The sequence below is a fragment of the Lagenorhynchus albirostris genome, chromosome 16, assembly GCF_949774975.1.
Source record: "Lagenorhynchus albirostris chromosome 16, mLagAlb1.1, whole genome shotgun sequence".
Taxonomy (NCBI): domain Eukaryota; kingdom Metazoa; phylum Chordata; class Mammalia; order Artiodactyla; family Delphinidae; genus Lagenorhynchus; species Lagenorhynchus albirostris.
This window is the reverse complement of record NC_083110.1, coordinates 70593041-70615934: the sequence shown is the minus strand read 5'-3', so window position 1 is coordinate 70615934 and position 22894 is coordinate 70593041. Positions and strand designations below refer to the sequence as shown.

At 39.2% G+C, this 22894-nt stretch overlaps 1 protein-coding gene across 2 annotated transcripts in view; it reads left to right on the top strand.

The window, feature by feature from the left end:
* The first annotated feature begins 13593 nt into the window (after positions 1-13593).
* Positions 13594-22894, top strand: part of SHTN1 (shootin 1) — a 101653-nt gene continuing 92352 nt past the window's right edge. Inside the window, exon 1 of one of the 2 annotated variants that reach the window (XM_060126458.1) lies at positions 13594-13882. In XM_060126458.1, coding sequence (XP_059982441.1) covers positions 13825-13882 — 58 coding nt within the window. In that variant the 5' untranslated portion in view covers positions 13594-13824. The remainder of the gene's footprint in view (positions 13883-22894) is intronic. The other variant, XM_060126459.1, reaches the window with a different exon arrangement.

Genomic DNA, 22894 nt, shown 5'->3' with positions numbered 1-22894 from the left:
CCCAAGTTCTTTCTAGTATACCACTAACTTAGTGTTGTAGATACTGTCTGATAGCCATTGCTCTAGCTTCTAGGCCTTAGAAAATTCAGTTGAATTTTCAGAAGATAGTTGAAACATAGAAAAATGGTAGTGTAGGGTAAAGTTTGTAAGCTTGTTCCTGTCTTAGAGCTAACTACTCACTTGCCTTGGAATATTTTCACCTAGTTGATTCCCTGTTGTTTAGACTTAACTGTAAATATCACCCCTCAGAAGGGCATTTCCTGACCACACTGACTAATGTAATCACGTGGTTACTATCACATGTCCTAGTTTTAATTCTCTGCATAGCTCTTATTGCTGTTTCTTTATTGTTCTTTTGTGTCTCTCTTTCCCCAAAGGTGACAAGGGACCTTGTCTATCCTGTTCATTGCTGCAGAGTAGGTACTCTCTCAGTATATGTTGAATTAATGGAAAAATTAATGAATGAATGACTGCTATAGAAGTTGAGGTGATACACTTTCAGGACGGATAAGGGAAAATGACAAGCTTACTTCCTAAGGGGTAAATTTTCTCAAAAGTAAACAAACCCTTTGTGGGTCCTGTTATTAGTTAGACATGAGATCTTGTGTTCAACCTTTTTCTGTGCCATTCCTAATTTTCCTTTTCTTAAGGGTATATGGAGAGGTTTTTGATGGATGCTCTCCATTGGACCACTCTGTACAGTAGCCGAGACATGGAAACCACCAGTGTCCATCAACAGATGATTGGTTTAAGAAGATGTGGCACGCGCACATACACACACACACACACACACACACACACACACACACACACACTGGAATATTACTCAGCCATAAAAAAGTATGAAACGTTGCCATTCACAGCAATATGGATGACCTAGAGAATATCATATTCAGTGAAGTAAGCAGACAGAAAGACATATGATGTCATTTATTTGTGGAATCTAAAAAATGATACAGATGAATCTATATACAAAACAGAAACAGACGGATAGACATAGAAAACAAACTCAAACTTATGGGTACCAAAGGGGAAAGGAAGTGGGGGAGGGATAAATTAGGAATATGGGATTAACATCTGTTAATATACATAAAATAGAAAAGCAACAAGGATTTACTAAATAGCACAGGGAACTATATTCAGTATCTTATAATAACTTATAATGGAAAAGAATCTGAAAAAGTATATGTATTCAGTTCCATATATATATGGATATATATATATGGAACTGAATCACTATGTTGTACACTTGAAACTAACACAATATTGTAAATCAACTGTACTTCAGTGAAAATAAATAAATATGCCAGCACCATTTGTTGAAAATGTCTATCCTTTCTTCTCTGCATTGCCTTTGTCAAAAATCAGTTGTCTGTATGTGTGTGGATTTTTTCTATTCTGCTCTATTGGTTAATTTGTCTATCTTTATGCCAATATCACACTGATTTAATTACTGTAGCTTTGTAAGTCTTGAAAAAAAGGTAGTGTTAGCCCTCCAACTTTCTTTTGACGGTTCTAGATCTTTTTCATTTCCATGTGAATTTTAGAATCAGCTTGTCAACTTCTGTAATGATTTTAACTGAGATTACGTTGAACTTATGTAGATCAGTTTGGGGAGAATTGACATCTTAACAATATTGGGTTTGACATCTTCGATTCACCTTTGCTGCGAGTGGGGCTACTCTCCATTGTGGTGCACAGGCTTCCACTGCGGTGACTTCTCTTGTTGAGGAGCACGGGCCCTAGGCCCGCGGGCCCTAGGCGTGCGTGCTTCAGTAGTTGTGGCACGCGGGCTCAGTAGTTGTGGCCCACGGGCTCTAGAGTGCAGGCTCAGTAGCTGTGGCGCATGGGCTTTGTTGCTCCACGGCATATGGGATCTTCCCGGACCAGGTCTCGAACCCGTGTCCCCTGCATTGGCAGGTGGATTCTTAACCACTGCGCCACCAGGGAAGCCTGAGAACGTTTTTTCTATTGTCAGCATTTAGCAGTATAAATGTCACTCTCAGTACTACCTTGCCTGTCCCACATATTTTGATAAATTGTATTTTTATACAGAAAAAAATTTAAGATACCTATTACATCATAGAATTTTCAGTACCTAGACTAATAGTCCCTAGTTTCCTCAACTGTGGCCCCTCTCCTTTATAACTCTCTTAAATCATGGTACCTAGAACATAGAATTCTAGATTAGTCTGGCCATTGAATAATAGAACAGGAATGCCTGTTCATTCCTTTTTTGTTCATTAATTTATTAAGTCATTCATTCAACAAATATTTACTGAATTCCTATACCAGGCATTGTGCTGGTTAGGAGTACAGAGATGATTAAGATGGGCATATTCCCTCTTCTCATGGCACTGTCTGGCAGGGAAGAGAAATATTTAAACAAATAATTTCAAGGGTGACTACTATCTCCTATGTTACAGAAAATCCACTGCCATTAACAAAAGCTAGGTTAAAATGCCATTAGTTTTTGGACTTCCCTGGTGGTACAGTGGTTAAGACTCTGCACTCCACTGCAGAAGGTATGGGTTTGATCCTTGGTCAGGGGAACTAAGATCCCGCATGCTGCAAGGCCAAAAAAAACAAAAAAACAAACCATTAGTTTTTTGTTTTTGTGTTGTTTTTCAACAAGTTCTGCCATTTTTTTTACCCTATTTTTAAAATCTCTGTTTGTCTTTAAACTAGGATGATCCAAAACTGGTCTGTACCCTACAGGCTATACCAATTGCTTAAAGCTGACTTCTTTCTGATTGGTTAGGGCTTGTTTAAATATTTTGAATATCCTCCCTGGCCTAACTATGACTGCAAATATCTCTGTCTTCCCCTTTCCATCGACCGTTCTTTTAGAATACAATCTGAGCCCATAACAGAGTAGCACCTTAGATTTGGGTAGACTGATCAACTTTTTAAGAGTTCTCTGTCAGTTAAACCTTTTGATCCTCACCAAAATGCTGGGCAGTTACAACCCCAACTGACAGATGAGGAAGTAGAGATTCAGAGAGGCTAAGTGACTCTCCCAGTTGGGAAAATTTTTTTTAAAAAGTATACAAGTTCCTACACTCCCACCTAAGGCCTTTACTCTTGCCTCAATCTCACTGCCTTTTCATAACTGACCATTAAATATGTTTTAAAGAGGGCAAAGTCCAACTGTAGAGGAGATCTGCCTGTCTGAAGCATGATTATTAGTGGTGATGGTTGGGTATTACCTGGCATGCATGTGTTAGGTTTACAGTAAAGAATGCCTACATTTTATTAACTGTCCTCTTAGATATATTAGTGACTATCACACCTGAATTACAACAAAGAAGCACTAGAGAAAATTCAATGTGGGCGGCAAAATTCTTTGAAGAATAACTAGTTATAATTGGGGAGTCTGAACACATTTCAGAGTTGCACGTTTAATATGCAGTATGGTTAATTGCACTGTAATTACAGTATTTTAGAATGGCATGCTAAGTGTTTAATCCTTTTCAGGTTTTCCCTCCAATCAGTGGTCTGCCTTCATTTTCCAGATTGATGAAGTCTGCCTCAGAGAAGGGGGTAGGTAACAAGATGGTGCTGATGTGTCTAATCAACTGGGAAAGTTGTAAAATGAATCTTTCCTATCTGGAACTTATATTTAATCATAGTTATGTTCTCTTTATGAATGAGTGTTGATTAGTTAGTTGTAAGAATATGAAAACAATAAGAGCTTTTTTACCCAGATAAGTTATGCTAGAGTCATTATTTGGGTCTGATTGAGTTGATGGGGATATTTACATTACCTCAGCACATAGCTCCACTTAATCTTATTCATAATGTTAATTATATACTCCAAGAGTTACTGTCATGCACTTGTTTATGGTGTTTACTCTTAGGATTTGTTTGTACATGTGTTTATTGTATGGTTCCCCTCTCTTCCACTGGACTATGCCCCTTTCGTAGTTGCAAAAGGCATTTCCACTAAGAGAAACCTGATCTTCAGGAGTTTGTTCCCACTGATTTGATGACAGCTAACTCAAGGAAGGCAACTCAGTTCTGTTTCAGAGAGTTGGTTAACACTATACCATTGAACTGACTTTTAGTCGTTTTCTTTTCATTAATTAATTAATTAATGGCTGTGTTGGGTCTTTGTTGCTGCACGTGGGCTTTCTCTAATTGTGCGAGTGGGGGCTACTCTTCATTGCGGTGTGCAGGCTTCTCATTGCGGTGGCTTCTCTTTGTTGCGGAGCATGGACTCCAGACACATGGGCTTCAGTAGTTGTGGCACATGGGCTCAGTAGTTGTGGCTCGCGGGCTCTAGAGCGCAGGCTCAGTAGTTGTGGCGCACGGGCTTAGTTGCTCCGTGGCATATGAGATCTTCCCAGACCAGGGCTCGAACCTGTGTCCCCTGCATTGGCAGACGGATTCTTAACCACTGCGCCACCAGGGAAGTCCCTTTAGTCTTTTTTTCTACCTTCATGTATTTGCATATGCTTTTTCAGTGTCTGGAGTTTCTTTCTCTGCATATTCCCTGCAAACTGCAGTTCATCTTTCAAGATCTGCCTTGAAATTCCATTCCTCAAGAAAGCATGCCCTAATTCTACCAAAGAGAGTGAATCATTGCCTCCTTTATCTCAGTTACTGTCTCTGAACATTAATGCCATCACAGACCCATCATACTGTACAGGTTTCCCCGTGACTATTCGAAAGCAGAACATTCCTATGAAACCTTTCCTAAGCTGAAATGGTGGAAGGTAAAAAAGCAGTTGCCTTAGGACACATCTTGCTAACGTATGCACAAAATATATCAAGATAAAGCACAGTTGCTCACATACAGAGTTCAAAGCTATGGCAACTTGATGCTAAGATGCTGAGTATAGTTCCCAGGGAAGGAGCTTGACAGTGCCACTTTGCAGCAGCTTGGGGCTTGCTGCAAAACAAACATTGAACACTATTTTTGCCTTTTACCCCTTCATAAAAGTGAAACCAGGTCCTAAAGTAGGTCTTCTGTAAAAGTGAAGTGTTGTAAAATGAACTTTCGAAAAGTAGTGGATACCTGTATTGCAGCTATCTTTTGATACGTTTGCTTTAATTAACAGATTGGTGTGTCTGAGAGTGAGGGCCATAGTGTATTCATTTCTCTTATTACCCAGGTCTAACAGTGTCTGCTTCATAGCTGGTGTTTAATAATTTCTCAGTGTTGAATGACGTAGATTATTCTTTTTAAAATCTTTTTTTTCATATTTAAAGACTATTTTTTAGAACAGTTTTAGGTTCACAGCAAAATTGAAAGGAAGGTACAGAGGTTTCTCATGTACCTTCTGTCCCAACATATGCATAGCCTCCCCCATTATCAACATCTCACACCAAAGTGGAATATTTATTACAACTGATGAATGTTTGCTGACACATTGGAATCACCCGAAGTCCATAGTTTACATTATGGTTTACTCTTGGTGTTGTACATTCTATGGGTTTGGACAAAAGTATAATGACATGTATCCATCATTCTAGTATCATACAGTATCATTCACTTCCCTAGATTTTTAAAAAGTGAGATATAATTGACATATATATTCGTTTTAGGTGTACAACATAACGATTCAATATTTGTATGTATTGCAAAATGATCACCACAATGTCTAGTTAACATCCATTACCATACATAGTTACACAATTTTATTTTTTAAATAATTTTTCGAGATACTTACATAGCATAAAATCACTCTTTTAAAGTGTACAGTTTTAAAGTGGTTTCTAATATATTCAAGAAGTTGTGGAAATGTCATTCCTATCTAATTTCAGAGCACTTTCATCACTACAAAAAGAAACCTCATACCCATTCCTCATTCCCTCCTACCACCAGCCCTTGGCAACCACTAATCTAATTTTGGTCTCTGATTTGCCATTAGTGGACATTTTATATAAATGGAATCATACAGTGTGTGTCTTCTTAGCATAATGTTTTCAAGGTTATCCATGTTATAGCATGTATCAGTACTTCATTCCTGTCCAAATACCATTCCATCATATGGACATATATTTTGTTTATCTATTTACCAATTGATAGACATTTGGGTTGCTTTTACTTTTTGACTGTTATGAATAGTGCTGCTACTAACATTCATATACAACTTTTTGAACATATATTTTTAATTGTCTTGGGTATATACATAGAAGTGAAATTTCTGGGTCATATGGTAACTCTGTTTAACTTTTTGAGGGGCTGCCAAATTGTTTTCCAAAATGGCTACACCATTTTACATTCCCGCTGACAATGTGTGAGGGTTCCAATTTCTCCACATATTCCCCAACACTTGTTATTGTCTGTCTTATTGATTACAGCCACCTTAGTGAGCATGAAGTGGTATCTCATCGTGGTTTTGATTTGCGTTTACCTAGTGACTAATGATTTTGCACACCTTTTCATGTGCTCATTGGCCATTTTTTTCTTTTTTTTTTTTTTGCGGTACGTGGGCCTCTCACTGCTGTGGCCTCTCCCGTTGCGGAGCACAGGCTCCGGACGCGCAGGCTCAGCGGCCATGGCTCATGGGCCCAGCCGCTCCGCGGCATGTGGGATCCTCCCGGACCGGGGCACGTACCCATGTCCCCTGCATCGGCAGGCGGACTCTCAACCACTGCGCCACCAGGGAAGCCCTCTTGCCTTTTTTTGATATGACATTCCAACATGTAGTTTTTTGGTATTCTATTTGGCATTCTCTCAGCTTCCTGTTCTACAGTTTGGTGTTTGTCATTAATTTTGGGAAATTCCCAGTCATTATTACTTCAAATATTTCTTAGATTGTTTTCTCTCTTCTCCTGGTATTTCAGTCACATGAAAATTAAACCTTTGGTAATCGTTCCACATTTCTTGGATACTGTGTTCCTTTGTTTTCATTTTTTTCCTCTTTGCTTTTCAGTTTGGGAAGTTTCTGTTAACATATCTTCAAGCTCATTGATTCTTTCCTCATTTGTGTCCAGTTTGTTCATCAAAGAGCCATTCTTCATTTCTCTCTTTTTTAAAAAATATTTATTTATTTATTTGGTTGCCCTGCATCTTAGTTGCGGCAGGCGGGCTCCTTAGTTGTGGCATGCAAACTCTTAATTGCAGCATGCATGTGGGATCTAGTTCCCTGACCAGGAATTGAACCCGGGCCCCCTGCATTGAGAGTGTGGAGTTGTAATCACTGCACCACCAGGGAAGTCCCCATTCTTTATTTCTGTTAAAATATTTTTTATTTCTAGCATTTCTCTTGGAATCTTTCTTAGAGTTTCTGTCTCTATGCTTACGTTGCTCATCTGTTCTTGCATGTTGTCCACTTTTTTCCTTAGATCCCTTAGCATATTATTCATAGTTACTTTAGGTCTGAAATTTTTAAAACTTTGCCATATCCAACTCCAGTTCTGATGATTACTCTGTCTCTTTAAGCTGTGTTTTTTTATCTTTCAGGATGCCTTGTAATTTTTTGTTTAAACCTGTACATGATGTACTGGGTAAAAAGAACTGAAGTAAATAGGCCTCTACTGTGAAGTTTTATGTTTATTTGGCTAGGAATTAGGCTGTGTTTACTGTTTGCTGTAGCCGTAGGTGTCAGAGGCTAAATTTTCCTCTGGTGACCTTGTTTTTGTCTCTTCTGTGTCTTCGGGTTTCTATAAAGACTTCTTCTTAAATAAGGTCTGAGACATGCAATTCTTTCCATTGTAATCCCCTGTTATTATATAGAAGTCCTATAGATGTAGTGGTAAAGTTTAAGGGGAAGGGATGCATTCTATAGACCTATGATTGGACCTCAGTCTTTTAGCAAACCTGTACCCCTGGGCTGTAACCTTACAAATTATTTCTCAGTTTACTCCCTCTGGTGAGATGAGAAGACTGGAGTTGGTTATTTCCCTTATGCCACATGAAGGGGCTGGTGTTTTTCTTTCCCTGTGTGGGAGACTGGACCAGGCCTCAATTGGGTATTTCCGTTCTCTTGGTTGTTAGGCTTTGGTAAAATCTCAGTAAAATAGTTTCTCTTGAAGACAGGCCTTTTTAAGGATAACAGTATTCTCTGGGTATATTTCAAAATGGCTACCATTGTGGTTGGAAAAGATACTTGATATGATTTCAATCTTCTTAAATTTGTTAAAACGTTTTGTGGCTGAAAACATGATATATCCTGGAGACACTTGGTCATGTTGTGTAATCCCCGTAATGTTCTGTTGGATTAGCTGCTAATATTTAGTTGTGGACTTTTATATCTGTATTCACAAGGGTTATTGGTCTATAATTTTCTTTTCTTGTGATGTCTTTATCTGGCTTTGATATCATAGTAATGCTGACTTCATAGAATGAGTTCGGAAGTTTTCCCTTGTTTTCTATTTTTTGAAAGAGTTTAGAAGAATTGGTGTTAATTGTTCTTTAAATATTTGGTAGAATTCACCAGTGAAGGCATCTGGTCCTGGACTTTTCTTCGTTGGAAGGTTTTTGATCACTGATTCAGTCTCTTTACTTGTTATGAGTCTATTGAGATTTTCTATTTCTTCTTCAGTCTACATCATTTGTGTGTTTCTAGAAATTTGTCCATTTCATCTATGTTTTCTAATTTATTGGTGTATAATTATTCATATTATTTTTTATAATCCCTTTCATTTTTGTAATGTTGGTAATAATGTCTCCACTTTCATTTCTGATTTTATTTTCATCATCTCTCTTTATTAGTTTAGCTAAAGATTTGTCAATTTTGTTGATATTTTCAAAGAAATAACTTTTGATTTCATTGATTCTATTGTGTGTTATTGTACTTATCTCCATTCTAATCTTCATTATTTCTTTCCTTCTGCGAACTTTGGGTTTATTTTACTCTTCTTTTCCTATTTTCTCAAGGTGTAAAGTTAGCCATTTGCAGCTTATAAATTTCCCTGTGAGCGCTGCCTTCACTGCACCCCAGAAGTTTTGGGGTGTTATATTTTTGTTTTTAATCCTCTCTGTTCTGATTTCCCTTGTGATTTCTTCTTTGAACCTTTGGTTATTGAAGAGGGTGTTGTTTAATATCTATATATTTGTGAATTTTCCAGATTTCCTTCTATTACTGATTGCTAATATCATGCCATTATGGTTGAAGAAGATACTTTGTATGATTTGTACGATTTTATGATTTTAATCTTTTAAAGTTTATTGAGACTAAATTCTTGGCATAACATAGTATCTATCCTGGAGAATATTCCACGTGCACTTGAGAAGAATGTGAATTGTGCTCTATAGTTTGGAGTGTTCTATACATGTCTGTTATATCTATTTTGTGTATAGTGTTGTTTAAGCCCTCTCTATCCTTATTAATCTTCTATCAGAATTTTGTATCCATTATTGAAAGTGAGGTATTGTAGTCTCCAAGTATTATTGTTGAACTGTCTATTTCTCCCTTCAATTCTGTCAGTGTTTCCTTCATATATTTTGGGAGTTGTTTGTTTGCTGTATATGTGTTTATAATTGTTATATATTCTTGATGAACTGACACTTTTGTGAATATATAATGTCCTCCTTTGTCTTTTGTAACAGTTTTTGACTTACGGTCTGTTTGTCTGAAATTAGTATAACCACCCAAGTTCTCTTTTGGTTACTATTTGCATGGAATATTTTTTCATTGTTTTATTACTTTCACCTATTTGTGTCTTTTTATATTGTTGAGTGTTGAATTTTGTTGTAATCCTTTAATGATTACAACATTAAATAAGAAGTCTGCCATCACTTTTATTGTTGTTCTACTGCATGTAATATGCATGTTTCTTTGGCTGCTTTTAAGACCTGATTGTTATATTTAGTTTTTAACAGTTTGACTATGATATGCCTAGGAGTGGTCTTTGTATTTCTGCTGCACTATTTATAAAGAGACAAATACTAGTAACAACTCAAATGTCTTAAGAATTTGAGAATAGCTAAATATTCATTGATACAATGGAGCGGCATTGAGTAAATATGTAGATTATATTGGTACAAGATAAAGTATATATGAAATAAAGTTTAGTAAAAAGTAGAATGTATATATATACAAAGATTTGAAAAAGGAAAAATGTTTATACAAGAAACATAAATTTAATAGAGTTATGTAAGTAGTTTTTTAAGGTAAAAGTTTTCTTCCTCTGAAAACCTATTTTTTATAACAGATTTTTGAGATATAGTTCACATATCACAAAATTTTCCCATGCAAAGTATACACTTAAAGTATACAATCTAATGGTTTTGAATATGTTCATGGAGTTGTTCAACCATCACCACAATCAATTTTAGAAAAAGTTTACCACCCCAGCAAGAAACCCCATACCTTCTAGCAGTTACTTACCACTCCCCCAACACCCACAGCCCTAGACAACCACTGATTAACTTTCTCTCTCTGTGGATTTGCCTGTTCTGGACATTCTACATAAATGGAGTCATACAGTGTCTAGTGTTTTCTGACTGGCTTTTTCACTTGGCATAATGTTTTCAAAGTTTATCCATGGTGTAGCATGTATCAAAACTTTCTTTTTTATTGTTAAGTAATGTTCCAATGTTATCATTTTTATATCATAATTAACATTATAGTAAAGCCTTTTAGGGTAGATTCCCTAATATGGAATTAGTGGATTAGAGGAAATGAACCTTCATTTCCTATTGTATTTCAGTCTTATTTGTCTATATACCTCAAAAGACTACATCAGTAATGTGATTTTACATTAAATTCCTGGAAACACAAACATTAAAGAGAAAATCCTTTGATCACTGCTCTCTCCCACTCCACTCCTCACCCCTTGGGCCTCTTCCTCTACTTTCTACCCTTAGAAGCAGCCATTATCCTGAGTTTGGTACATATCCTTTCAACTCATTTTTAAAAAGTCTCTCCTTCCCCTATCTCTGTCCATATATGCATATGTACAGACACATTTTAAGGGTTTTTAATTACATGTTATATGGAGGTTAATGAATCCATTGTGATGCCTGCAACACAAATCCCTATGTGCATTATTAAATAGAACAAAAATGAATTATTATCACTTCTATCCTTTCCATTAATATTCATATCATATAAATAAACCATGGTGTAATGGGAGATCTGAATCCCTATAATTGACTCTAATAGCCATCCTAATAATTCATCCCATGCCCTCAAGATAACACCATACTGTATTTCAGGAGGCTATTTTAATTTCAAGGAAGGGAAACAGGATTAATTTCAAGGGGCTGCAGATTCCGTGTGGGACCAAAGCACTCAATTTGATTATAGATTTGATAATTGATTAACTCATTCTTAAACTCCAAAAGTGATATCTAAATTACTGTATAATGGGAGTAGACAATTAAATCGACCATTTAAAAAGTGGAACCTTGTGAACTAACCCAAATATTTAACAGGCACTCTGCTGGTATTTGGTTTCATAGGAGAAAATATTTGATTATTTAGGTTTGGAGGAGGACTCTGGCATTATCCAGCAGTCAGAGTGACTGATCAGGTATAACAGGTTTCCTGGCTGCAGTATGAAAGCTAGATGACCATGATTTGTTACTCAAATCTCTTGATTTTTTTTTTCTGGAAATGATTTCTCTTTATACAAAATACCTGGTGGCAGCACATATCATTCATATTTTCATGTAGTTGAGTCTGAATTTCTCATGTTTCCTGGGCCTTCTTTAAACTCTGAGGATTAAGATACCATCTCAGGTAATCTTAAGGCAAAGGCCATTTGATTATTTTTCTTGGCAGCTGGATCTGCAACTGTCTTAAACTATCTTAAGAAAAACCAGGGAAAGGACTGAATAATAAGACCCCAGGGCTTCCCTGGTGGTGCAGTGGTTAAGAATCCTCCTGCCAGTGCAGGGGACACTGGTTCAATCCCTGGTCCGGGAAGATCCCACATGCCGTGGAGCAACTAAGCCCGTGTGCCACAACTACTGACCCTGTGCTCTAGAGCCTGCGAGCCACAACTACTGAGCCTGCATGCCACAACTAATGAAGCCCATGCACCTAGAGCCCCTGCTCTGCAACAAGAGAGGCCATGGCAAGAGAAGCCCATGCACCTCAATGAAGAGTAGCCCCTGCTCGCCGCAACTAGAGAAAGCCTGTGCGCAGCAATGAAGACCCAACATGGCCAAATATAAATAAATAAAATAAATTTATAAAGAAAAAAAAAAGACCCCATACCAAAATTATTTTTAAAGTTTCAAAATTTTAGTTCACTCTATTTAAAAACTGCCTATTTAAATGCTGCCTTTTTAGATCACTCTACCACTAAATCACTCATGCTAAAATATTATATTGCCTTTTTAGAAGATGAGAAAGCAGTGCTACCATTTTTTTTCAGTTCGTTTTGAATTAGAATTTAGTAGGAATATCAGACAGATACTAGTTGCAGCACTTACCTATATTCTAGCTCCTCTTCCCCATTCCTTATGGAGACCTACTCAGTAAATGGAGTTGGGCATTTACATAAAATAGCAAGTGAGGAATGAGCAGAAGCACTGTGCTCGTGTAGTACCCACACTAAGACCTTTGAGGCAGTGAGAAAAAACAAGATGTGCAGTAAGCCTAATTCAGTTTGGATTTATTTTGTATGCTTAATGATTAGTGTAAAAGAACTCTGCCCATTTTAGCTTATAATTAGCATCCACAACCCCTTTTTCACAGAGCTGTAACCTTAATTTTTTTTTAAAAAAGAACATCTATTATATGTCAGATTCTGGATATGGTGTTTTGTGTATCTTTCTCTCCTTGTTCAGCACTTAACAGCCTTTCCGGGAGAGTAGGTATTAGTATTATTACCATTTTTTAGATGAAGTTCAAAGAGGTCAGGAGACTTGACCAAAGACTGGCAGCTGGGGGTTGGGGAGAACCATTTTGAAATCTGGAAGGTCTGCCGCCCCTTTTCTGGTCAGGCTCTAACCCAGACCTGGGTTTAAATAGCCTAGAAGGCAGTGAAGCGGGACAAATGCTGGGCTTCACTTCATCAGGCTCTGCTGCCAGGCAGATGTATGACCTTAGGTATTTGGACTGCAGTGGCCTCTACCCTGAAGAGAAGATATTTCCACCGCAAACCAGATGATCCGCGAGGCCTGGCGATCCACGTGCTGCAGTGCCCAGTTTTGACCATTTCTCAAACCGGTGTTGCTGGAGGAAGCCAGCTGACTACCACGCCCTCCTTGGAACTTACCAGACTGGCCTGACCAGTATCTGTATGCTTATCAAGGTGCAAAACATATTAACACAGAGCCCGGCCCTGAGGGCACCTAGGTTTTCCCACACCGCCCCCAGAGTCCACTGTACGAGAATTGGGGAAGAATCCTGGGTGTTTATTGCTAATTACATCTCGCTCGTGGGGAGAGGCTCTTGACAGCGTTCCAAGTGGGGTTCTCGTTGACGCTGCAGACCCAGGGCAGGTTTTCTCCGGAACGCGCGTCTGGGTGTCCGCGGCGGGGTGGAGGCGGAGAAGAGGGTGCAGGAGATAGCCACAGCGAACTCACGCAGCCCCGCACGCCTTTCCCCTGCGCATCCTGCGGCGCCGGCCTCCGCGGAGGAAGGCGAGGGACAGCGGCGGCCGCAGGCTACGCACGGGTTGCGGGCCCAGGTGCCACCGTGGGTGCCTCCTACGTCCCCACCTCCTGCCCCCGGGCTACCGGCCTGTCCCCGCCCCTCCGCCTGACTGCAGGTGAAGCAGCCAAGGCCGCTGAGTAGGTGCGTGGGGATGATCTCACCCGCGCGCTCCGCGCCAGGAGGAGGAGGAGCGGGAGCAAATCCAACTTCCGGGTAGTGAAGCCGCAAGCCACCGGCATCTTGCTTTTTCTTTCCCCTCCCCCCACTGTACCCCTCGCCTCTCCCTCCTTTCCTTTTATTCCCGGCCCCACCTGCCAAAATGAACAGCTCGGACGAGGAGAAGCAGCTGCAGCTCATCTCCAGTCTGAAGGAGCAAGGTAGGCGGGCGTGTGGCCGCCAGGTGCGGGCAGCCGCGGCCCATGGGCGGGGACGGCTCCAGGGCGCTGGCTTTGCGGTGGTGGAAGCTGGGCGGGAGGTATTGCGGCCGTCGTAGTCACCCCCAGTAGCTCCGTCACCCGTGGAAAAGCATTCTCCGCGCCCTGCGCGCTTTGGCGAGCTCGGGGCAGAGGGTAACGTGCTTTGCTTGTGCCTGGGAGTGTCGTGCCCGGCAGGGCGGGAAGCGCTACCCGTTGGTCGCTTTAGCCGGCCATGGGGGTTGAGGAGAAGGGCCAAGGATTTGGCGGGGACGAGGTCCCACGGTACCACCGTACACGCGGGGGAAGCGAGTGGGGCTGGTTATTTTGGAGAGGCGGCGGTTTAGGCAGCTCTGCTGGCCTCGCTCCCTGGCCTCGGCCCCCCCTTGCACGTTGGCGCCTGCGGCGCTGCTTGACAGCCTTTCCGAGCTTTTCATTCTGGTTTGGCCTAGTTCCTCTTTCCTTAGCAGCGAGGATTTGCAGGCCATGGTGTGTTTTATCGCTTCCCATTTTTAGCAATTTATTTGTCAGTGAGGCAACACCCTGCCTGTGCGGGGCTTCTTGAATTAGGACTTGTCTCTGGTTCGCAGGAAAGCCATGTACATGCATTTCTGCATTGCCTGATAACTAGATAAAGAACTGTTTTAATCTCTTAATAAAGAACTGTTGTAGTCAATGATTTTCATCACTTAACCACACTTCTGAACAAAGCCAAATTAAGATCATATGTGAACCTAACACTTTTTAAATTTAAAATTATTATTACCCTGACCAAAGGTGGCCTGAGAATATGGGTCAAGAAAGAGGAACCATGCAGATTTAGGAAGTAAAAATGTGTAGGAACATATGTTTTCCTGAATAACTTGCTTACATGGCCGTATAGTGGAAGGGGCCCCGCTCTGTGGCTAATCCTGGTGTTTAATCCCAGCTCTTTCACTTCTCTTGACTTAACTCACCAACTCTGTGAACTTGGAAGAGTCTCTTCCCTTCCGTGGGTCTTATGGTTAATCAAGCCTGACCTGACTACGCGCAAGAGCTAAACCAGATGATTTTATGAGGTCTGTCCAGTACTGTGACCTGTTGCTCCTCGAGACCACAGACATACCATTCATAAGGGTATTTTGATCCCTCTGCAGTCCACACTCCTGGAAACAAATCTCAACATGACTGTTTAGTAACTGTGTGACCTTGGGGAAATTATCAATATTTAACCTCTCGAAAATGGACAGAACACATTCCTCTCTGGTATCTAGCATCTAGAAAGTGCTGGATAAATATTAATGGCTTTTGCCTTCCCACGTACTGTCAACTCCCATCCTAGATTAGTCTAAGGTCATGAAGTCACAGAATCAGTGAATCTAGTGGTTGGGCAACATGCCTTTATCTGGAATTTCTCAAGTGTTTTAGTGAAGGGCTGGATTTTATTAGTATTTTATTCCTGATAACACTGCCCCCGTCACCCAACATAAAGACTCTTAATTCATATTCTAGACTGTTGGAGCTTTCATTATTGGTAGTATCTGTCAGTGGATACCAGGTCTTTTGATGGATGGTCAGTTTTCAAATAATGTTAAAATTTCAAATTTCACTTCTTTTCATTATGTATATAATTTCAAGGATAATTTAACAGTGCAGATAATCCACAAGTTATTTATATTTGATTTTGGAATACATCTCTATCTCTGTGTTGGATTTGAGACTTGAGAAAAACGGACGATTCTTAAGTTTCTGGTTCTCCAGTTATGTTGGAAAACAAACAAATCCATGCATTAGTATTTTTAGAGGATATATTTCCTCAATTTTGAGCATATCAAAGGCAATAGAACAGTTAGACTTTGAAATTTGTGTTTCTTAAAGCGTATACTTTTTTTTTAGGATATTGAGTCTGGTTACACAGGTGTTGGGGTTTTTATCAGCCCATGGTGTCATTTTTATACATTTCAAACTTGGAGCATTTGTCAGTGGATCATAGACTGTGATAGCAAGTGATTTATTTCAAGAGTATTTAATTGCTGTTTAACCTGCGGAACTAACTGGGAGGCTAGGGATTTGAGGAGGAAAACCTGGCACCTAGGTGTTTGGGCTCTTACCAATATTATGATCAATTTTGTAAGCCGGTGTGTGTGATTTATTTTTAAAAGTAGACAGTACTTTTTACAGCCTGTTAACATTGTGAATAATTCCACTACTATTTAATGTGAACAAGAAGAGCCATTATCGATTAAATACTCTGCTTTTCTTTTTTTAGGCTGAGTAAACCTATTCATTTACTCCTTTGACAAATACTAGGTACCTGTCATATGTGATGCCCATGTGCTGGGCACTGGGGGAAGAGATGGTGAACCAGACAGACAAGTTTATTGTCTAGTAGACAGTCATTAATCAAATAATCATACAAATCAGTTTGTACAATTAAAATTTTTTTTTCTAGGATAGATTCTTAGGAATGGAATTGTTGGCTTAGAGGGCGTATATGTATAAAGTTTTGCTAGGCATTGCAAAAGTACCCCCCTCCCCAGATGGCTGTACCAGTTCACATTCCCCCCAGAAGTGTCCATTTTCCCATGCTTTGGTCAACAGTGACCAACAGCAGTCTTTACTAATTTGACAGCCTGACAGGTTGCTTAATTTTTGCCAATCTGATGAACAAAAATGGTACCTTTAAAAAATTTTTTTGACCTGGTAATTAGTGAGGTTTGAAATCTTTTTACATGTTTGTTGGCCATTTAGGTTTCATCATATCGTTTCTTCCCTGGTGTATTTTAAGTCTAAAATTTGAACCCATTCCCCAGGAGGGTGTTCAGAAAGAAGGTTGCCATCAACTCTAAATGGCAAAGCTGACAGCAGCCTTCCCTAATGTGAAGTCTTTAGTGGTGTGGTGAATAAGGTTGCTTTTGACAAAAGTTGTGAAATGTAATGACGGAGTCTGTCATAATATGAACAATCTCTAATTTATACTTAACATTCCCTAAGCTCTATGTCTTATAAATCACACCCACTTCTGAATTACTTCAAAACATTGTATGTTCCCTTCTAGTGAATGGTATAATTAGCTATATTATGTCTTTCTAGAAAGTTATATTATGTCCCTTTAAAAAAAATTAGCCAGTGTGCGATTGCTTATGTTCAAGCAGATGTTGAGGTAATGAGGTAATTCTCCTTTTGTCTTTTTTGCGGCTTTATTTTATTGGACTGATTGACATCTTTAATGCACTGAGAAATGGCAACTTGCGATACTATTTCCAATGCATATGTCCTAGCTTACTGAAGTGGACATTTTCCTTACAAAACATAATACAGTGTTCAGAATTCTGTTGGGAAATGATAGACTTAGCTCAGCATTTGTTTAAGGTACATGATTTTCTTTGTATTTCATTCAGCCCACATGCATTGAATATTCATAGCCAGGCACTGTGCTAGGCCTCAGAGATATAGAGATGGAAAAAACCTTGTCCCTGCTGGTGAGGAGTTCCTAGTTTAGAGATGGTGGTAGAGTGTCTAACTAGCCTCATTTGGGTCATGTGTTTAAAGTGCTTTGGCCAGGGAAGGGCAGGGCACCTTGATTGGCAGCCTCCACAAAGACCAATGGATTGGAGTAGTCCAAAAAAGACTGGTGTGCCACTACCAGAAGGGGGGATGCGGGCTAGAAAGACACAAACAGCAGATGTCCACTAAACTGTCATCATAATGCCATGGCATTTGGATCTTGTTGAGGAAGTTTTGAAGAGAATGATTGCCACTTAGCAAAAAGGATGTTCTAATGTAAGACCAAAACAACAAACAAATAAAAGTTATGGGCTATTCTTGGACTGACACTATTTAAAATGGTAAGATAATTGGTTTTAAAGCAAGGTAACCTTTCATCTTGAGAGTTGGTATCATTTTCTCCAAGATTATTGAGCTAGTGCTTAAGGTTTACATGGAAATTTAGTCAAGTTTATTCTTAGAACAGAGTTAGTAATTAAAAGAGGCTTCCAGTGTTCCCTTGGCTTCCAGGCTAGGAAGTAGCTAGAGCATTATTTTGACAAAAGGGTCTGAAACTGCTGTCTACCACAATGACCCTATTTATCTGGAAAAGCTGAAGCATTGTCAATCTCGGGTCCATACAAAGTCAGTCAGTAGAAAGCCGTTTGGGACTAAATGGTTGCCTTGGTGTCAGGTGCAAACCTGGCTTTACACCACTATTTTCCAAGTGTGGTCCAGGGACTAACTGTATCTGAACAACCAGGGTACATATGTACTTACTTAGTTACCTCTGAAAAGGCTGGTAAATTTATATTTCTTCATCTGGTTACATTTTTGTAAGATTTGCATTTAAAATTTTTTGCTTTTAGAACAAAGTATTACATGGATTGAGAAAACTGCACAGAATACAGATGAACATCTCAGTGAATTATTTTTAAAAAGCAAGTATGTTTCTAACAACGCTTAAATCAGAACATTTCCAGAAGCCCCTTCATAACCCCTCCAATCACTATCACCTTCCTCTTCCCAAAGATATCCAATGCCACCAAAGATGAGTTTTGCAAGTTTCTGAAATGTACATAAACGGAATCATACAGTGTGTGTTATTTGCTTCTGTCCTCTTTCACTCATTATGTGTGTGAGATTTATCAGTATTGTCCCATGTAGTTATAGTTCGTTTGTTTGCATTGCTGAGTAGTATTCCACTGTATGAACATACCAAAAAAAATGTAAGCTAATATAGTGGAGATCGGGGTCAGCAGACTTTTTCTGTAAATGGCAGAGATAAGTATTTTAGGCATTGTGGGCCATATGATTTTTGTAAACCAGAGTATTAAAAATGCATTTTCCTAAAGTTGGTGAGCCACTGCCAAAGAGGACCCTGTTGGGGTGACCCTCTGTGAGATGGACATTCAGCATGGCCTGAGGAACTACAACTTCTAGTCAGAATTTCACTATTCACCTAACACTGCCGTTAGGTAGATCAGTCTTACTTTTGTTTTTTTAAAAAATTAAATTAAAAAATAAACATATACTCACAGAAGAAAAAAGCATATGGAGTAAAAAGTACAATTACCTGTTCCTTCTAACTCATTATTTCTCAATCTTTATTTCATTATACTCTCCAAAGGAGTCTTTTTAGACATTTTTTCCCCTAATCACTTCCCCTCCCCATGACATTTTAATACCACTGGTACACTCTGTGTCTTTTTGTGTACTGTGATCCTTTGGAGAGCTACAGGCCATTGTCATATCTAATATTTTTTTCCTCTTTGAGGGTGACCCGTTGATAATGCATGTTCTAACCCCATTTCCATTTCTCAAAGTTATCTACTGTTAACCTTTTGTTGTATTTCCTTCTGGAAATTGTGTTTGTATGTACATATATATTTGTCAGTTAATATATATTATAGAATTCATACCAGTACATATAGAGTTAAACCTTTAAAAATTGATTGCATAATGTTCCCTGTATGGATCTCCCGCAGTGTAGTTAATGTCCTCTGGAAAACAAACTTCTGTATTTCTATTTTTTTTTATTAAAAATAATGGTTCTGGCAATAGAGAAGAGTTGGAGACATCAGTATGAACTCATGTTTAGCTTAATATAGATACCGATGGTTACATATAGAAATATTTACAGATGTGTATATACGTATTGGGTTAGTATACAGACATTTATTTCCTTGCTCTTTCAGCTGAGAGCCTAGGTGTACCAGTAACAATGAGCACATCTAGCTCCAGAACGTGGCTTGTAATACCATTTTCCAGTAAAAGGAAAGGGCTCCTGGGAGAAATGGCTGATTCTAGGGCTGGAGTGACTGGGGCAGGATATATACAAGATGAGCCTGGAGTATCTTGTGGTTACTAGAAAGTAAGGAAGTGCTCAAAAAAATGAGCCCACAATGATGGGGATATGTCAAAGAGATATAAGAACCAACTGAAAGAACTTCCAATGGCCAAAGATGGAACAATTTGAACAACAAAATACTGGATTATAACCCAAAGTATAAAATAAATATTCATGAGTCCATAGTGATATAAATTAATGAGAAGAGACACATCTTCCATGCAGAACAGTTCCAAATAATTTATGTATCCTCCCGCTCAAAGGGCCGTGGAGCATAATGCCCTGCTCTGTAAGTGTGGGGTGTGCGTAGTGACTTCCTTCCAAAGAGAGGACAGTATGCAAAGGGGGGTAAATAGTAACTTTAAAGTGGAGAAACCTGACAGACATTACCTCAGTTAGGTGATCTAGGTCAACTTCAATAGTGATTTAAGTCATGTTGATAGTATGTACCTTTGATGTGAGATGATGAAAATGGCACTTCACCTCTGTGGTCCTCCCCTAAAAACCTATAGCCCCAGTCTCATCATGAGGAAAACATCCCAGGTTGGGGAACATTTTACAAAATATCTGATCAGTGCTCCTCAAAGTTATCAAGTTAAGGACTTTTTTTTTTTTTTTTTGCGGTACGCGGGCCTCTCACTGTTGTGGCCTCTCCCGTTGGCGGAGCACAGGCTCCGGACGCACAGGTTCAGCGGCCATGGCTCACGGGCCCAGCCGTGAATCTAAAGTTTATAAAACCAAAATTTATTCAAAACAGTAATGCTGCTTACATCCTTTGTACACATATATCTCTGTAAGTGCAACTGTAGGAAAAATTCTGAGAAGTGGAATCGTTAGATCCAAAAAGTATGTGTATTTTAAACTTTGTTGTGCTGTAGATTTTATTCTGTAGAGCTGTTAACACAGCCAAGCTTTGCTTTAAAATGTAGAAGGAACACTGCTTTTTTCTCTGCTTCCCATGTTAGCTAAGCATTTTATTTCATTTATTTTTTATTGATGTATCTAAGCATTGTAAACATTAAAACACGAGTTCTGAATTTTTTGTTTGGTGCAGTGAACAGTAATATATTAGGATCCTTTTAGTTACTTGATTCTATCTCAAATCCTCTATGGCACAAATCAGGGTATGATTCTGAGATTGAGATTATATATATATGTATATCTCAACATATATGTATGTACATATACATACACACATATTTATATATATATATTTGTTTTAAATACGGCTTCGAGGAGCAGTTTTAGACTACAGAAAAATTGAGCAGAAGGTACAGAGAATTCCCTCATCTTCCCCCTCCCTGCCCCCGTTTTCCTTATTATTATCATCTTGCATTAGTGTGGTACAGGTCTTAGAATTGATGAGCCAATATTGATACATTATTATTAACTAAAGTCCGTAGTTTGCATTAGGGTTTATTCTTTTTTTTTTTTTTTTTTTTGCTGTACGCGGGCCTCTCACTGCTGTGGCCTCTCCCGTTGCGGAGCGCAGGCTCAGTGGCCATGGCTCACGGGCCCAGCCACTCCGCGGCATGTGGGATCTTCCTGGACCGGGGCACGAACCCGTGTCCCCTGCATCGGTAGGTGGATTCTCAACCACTGAGCCACCAGGGAAGCCCCAGGGTTTATTCTTTATGTTGTACATTCCATGGGTTTTGACAGATGTATGACATGTACCCATCATTACATTATCAAACAATAATTTCACTGCTCCAAAAATTTCCTCTGTTCTACCTGTTCATCCCTCTCACCTTACCCTGGAACTCCTGGCAACTAGTGATCTTTTTACTGGCTCCGTAGTTTTGCTTTTTCCATAATGTTATATAGCTATAATTGTACAGAGTATAGCATTTTTAGATTGGCTTCTTGCATGTAGCAATATGCATTTGGGCTTCCTGCATGTCTTTTGTGCTTGACAGCTCATTTGTTTCTCTTTCTCTGAATAATACTCCATTGTATAGATGTACCATTGTTAGTTTATCCATTCACTTGTTGGTGAACATCACAGTTGCTTCCAAGTTTTGGCAGTTAGGAATAAAACTGCTATAAACATTCATGTAGTGGTAGGGTATAGGGGAAGGGAATAGTCCTGTGATAGGGTCTCTGTTTTTAAGTGAGCCTGTGCCCCAGAGCTGTGACTTTCACAAGTGCTTCTCAGTTCCAGTTTTCCCTGTCCGTGAGACAAGAAGGCTACAGGTGCTGGAGTTGGTTTTACCTTCCCTTTAATCTGTTAGGCTCTAATGAAATAATTTCTCTTGAGGGAAGGTCTTGTTATAAAGAACAGAATGCTCTGGGCATATTTCGTGATGGCTACTTTTCCCCTCCCCTGCCAGAAACAGTAGGGAAATTTTCTCAGTATTCACTGTGAGGACCTGGTAGTACTCCTGGAGTTAAAACTCAAAAAAGTGTTGGGGCTTCTTAAGATCCGCCCACGCCTAGAGTTTTTAACTCTCAAACTTGTTGGAACTGAGCCTCTAGCAATTTGTTAGTTACAGTTTAGATTTTTTTTCCTATCTTGGCACATGAGGGTGTTTCTGCACCTTGGCTTCTGCTCCAGTAAGTTGTGATCCTCTGTATCTGTCTGAGTGTATCTCTAATTTTTGGAGTAGTGATTTGCCCTGTGACTTCAGTTCTCTCATGGATCCAAGAAGAGTTGTTGATTTTCAGTGTGTTCAGCTTTTTTTGTTGTTGTGAGGACCAGAGTGTCGGCTTACAAGCTCCTTACATGCCAGACCAGAAACCAGACTTATATACGTATTTTAAAGTTCTCAGTTTCCTTCCTTTCTGGTGGCTAACTTGAAGTCATTAATATAGTTTGTTGAGATTACTTCTTAAGCATCATTAAATCATTAACACTGTACTGTGTGTTCTATCAGGTGAAGAGTGAATTTCAGGTTTGCTATAATTTCTTTTAGATATGAAATCTCTCACCTTTGTTTTTTGATCAGGTTTTCCAGCAGTGTTTCCCTGGCTTTTCTAATGCTTTAATTAACAACTGAGGTATAAACAACTTCTCTTTCTATCCTGGCTTTAAGAGCAGAACCTACTGGGATGTGTGCAGAAGTGAATAATGTCCTAATTGAACATTATCTGTTATGACTTATGTCCTGATACCCCATTAGTAAGAGAGGTTTCAAGGCTCCATGAGCCTCAAAGATGTA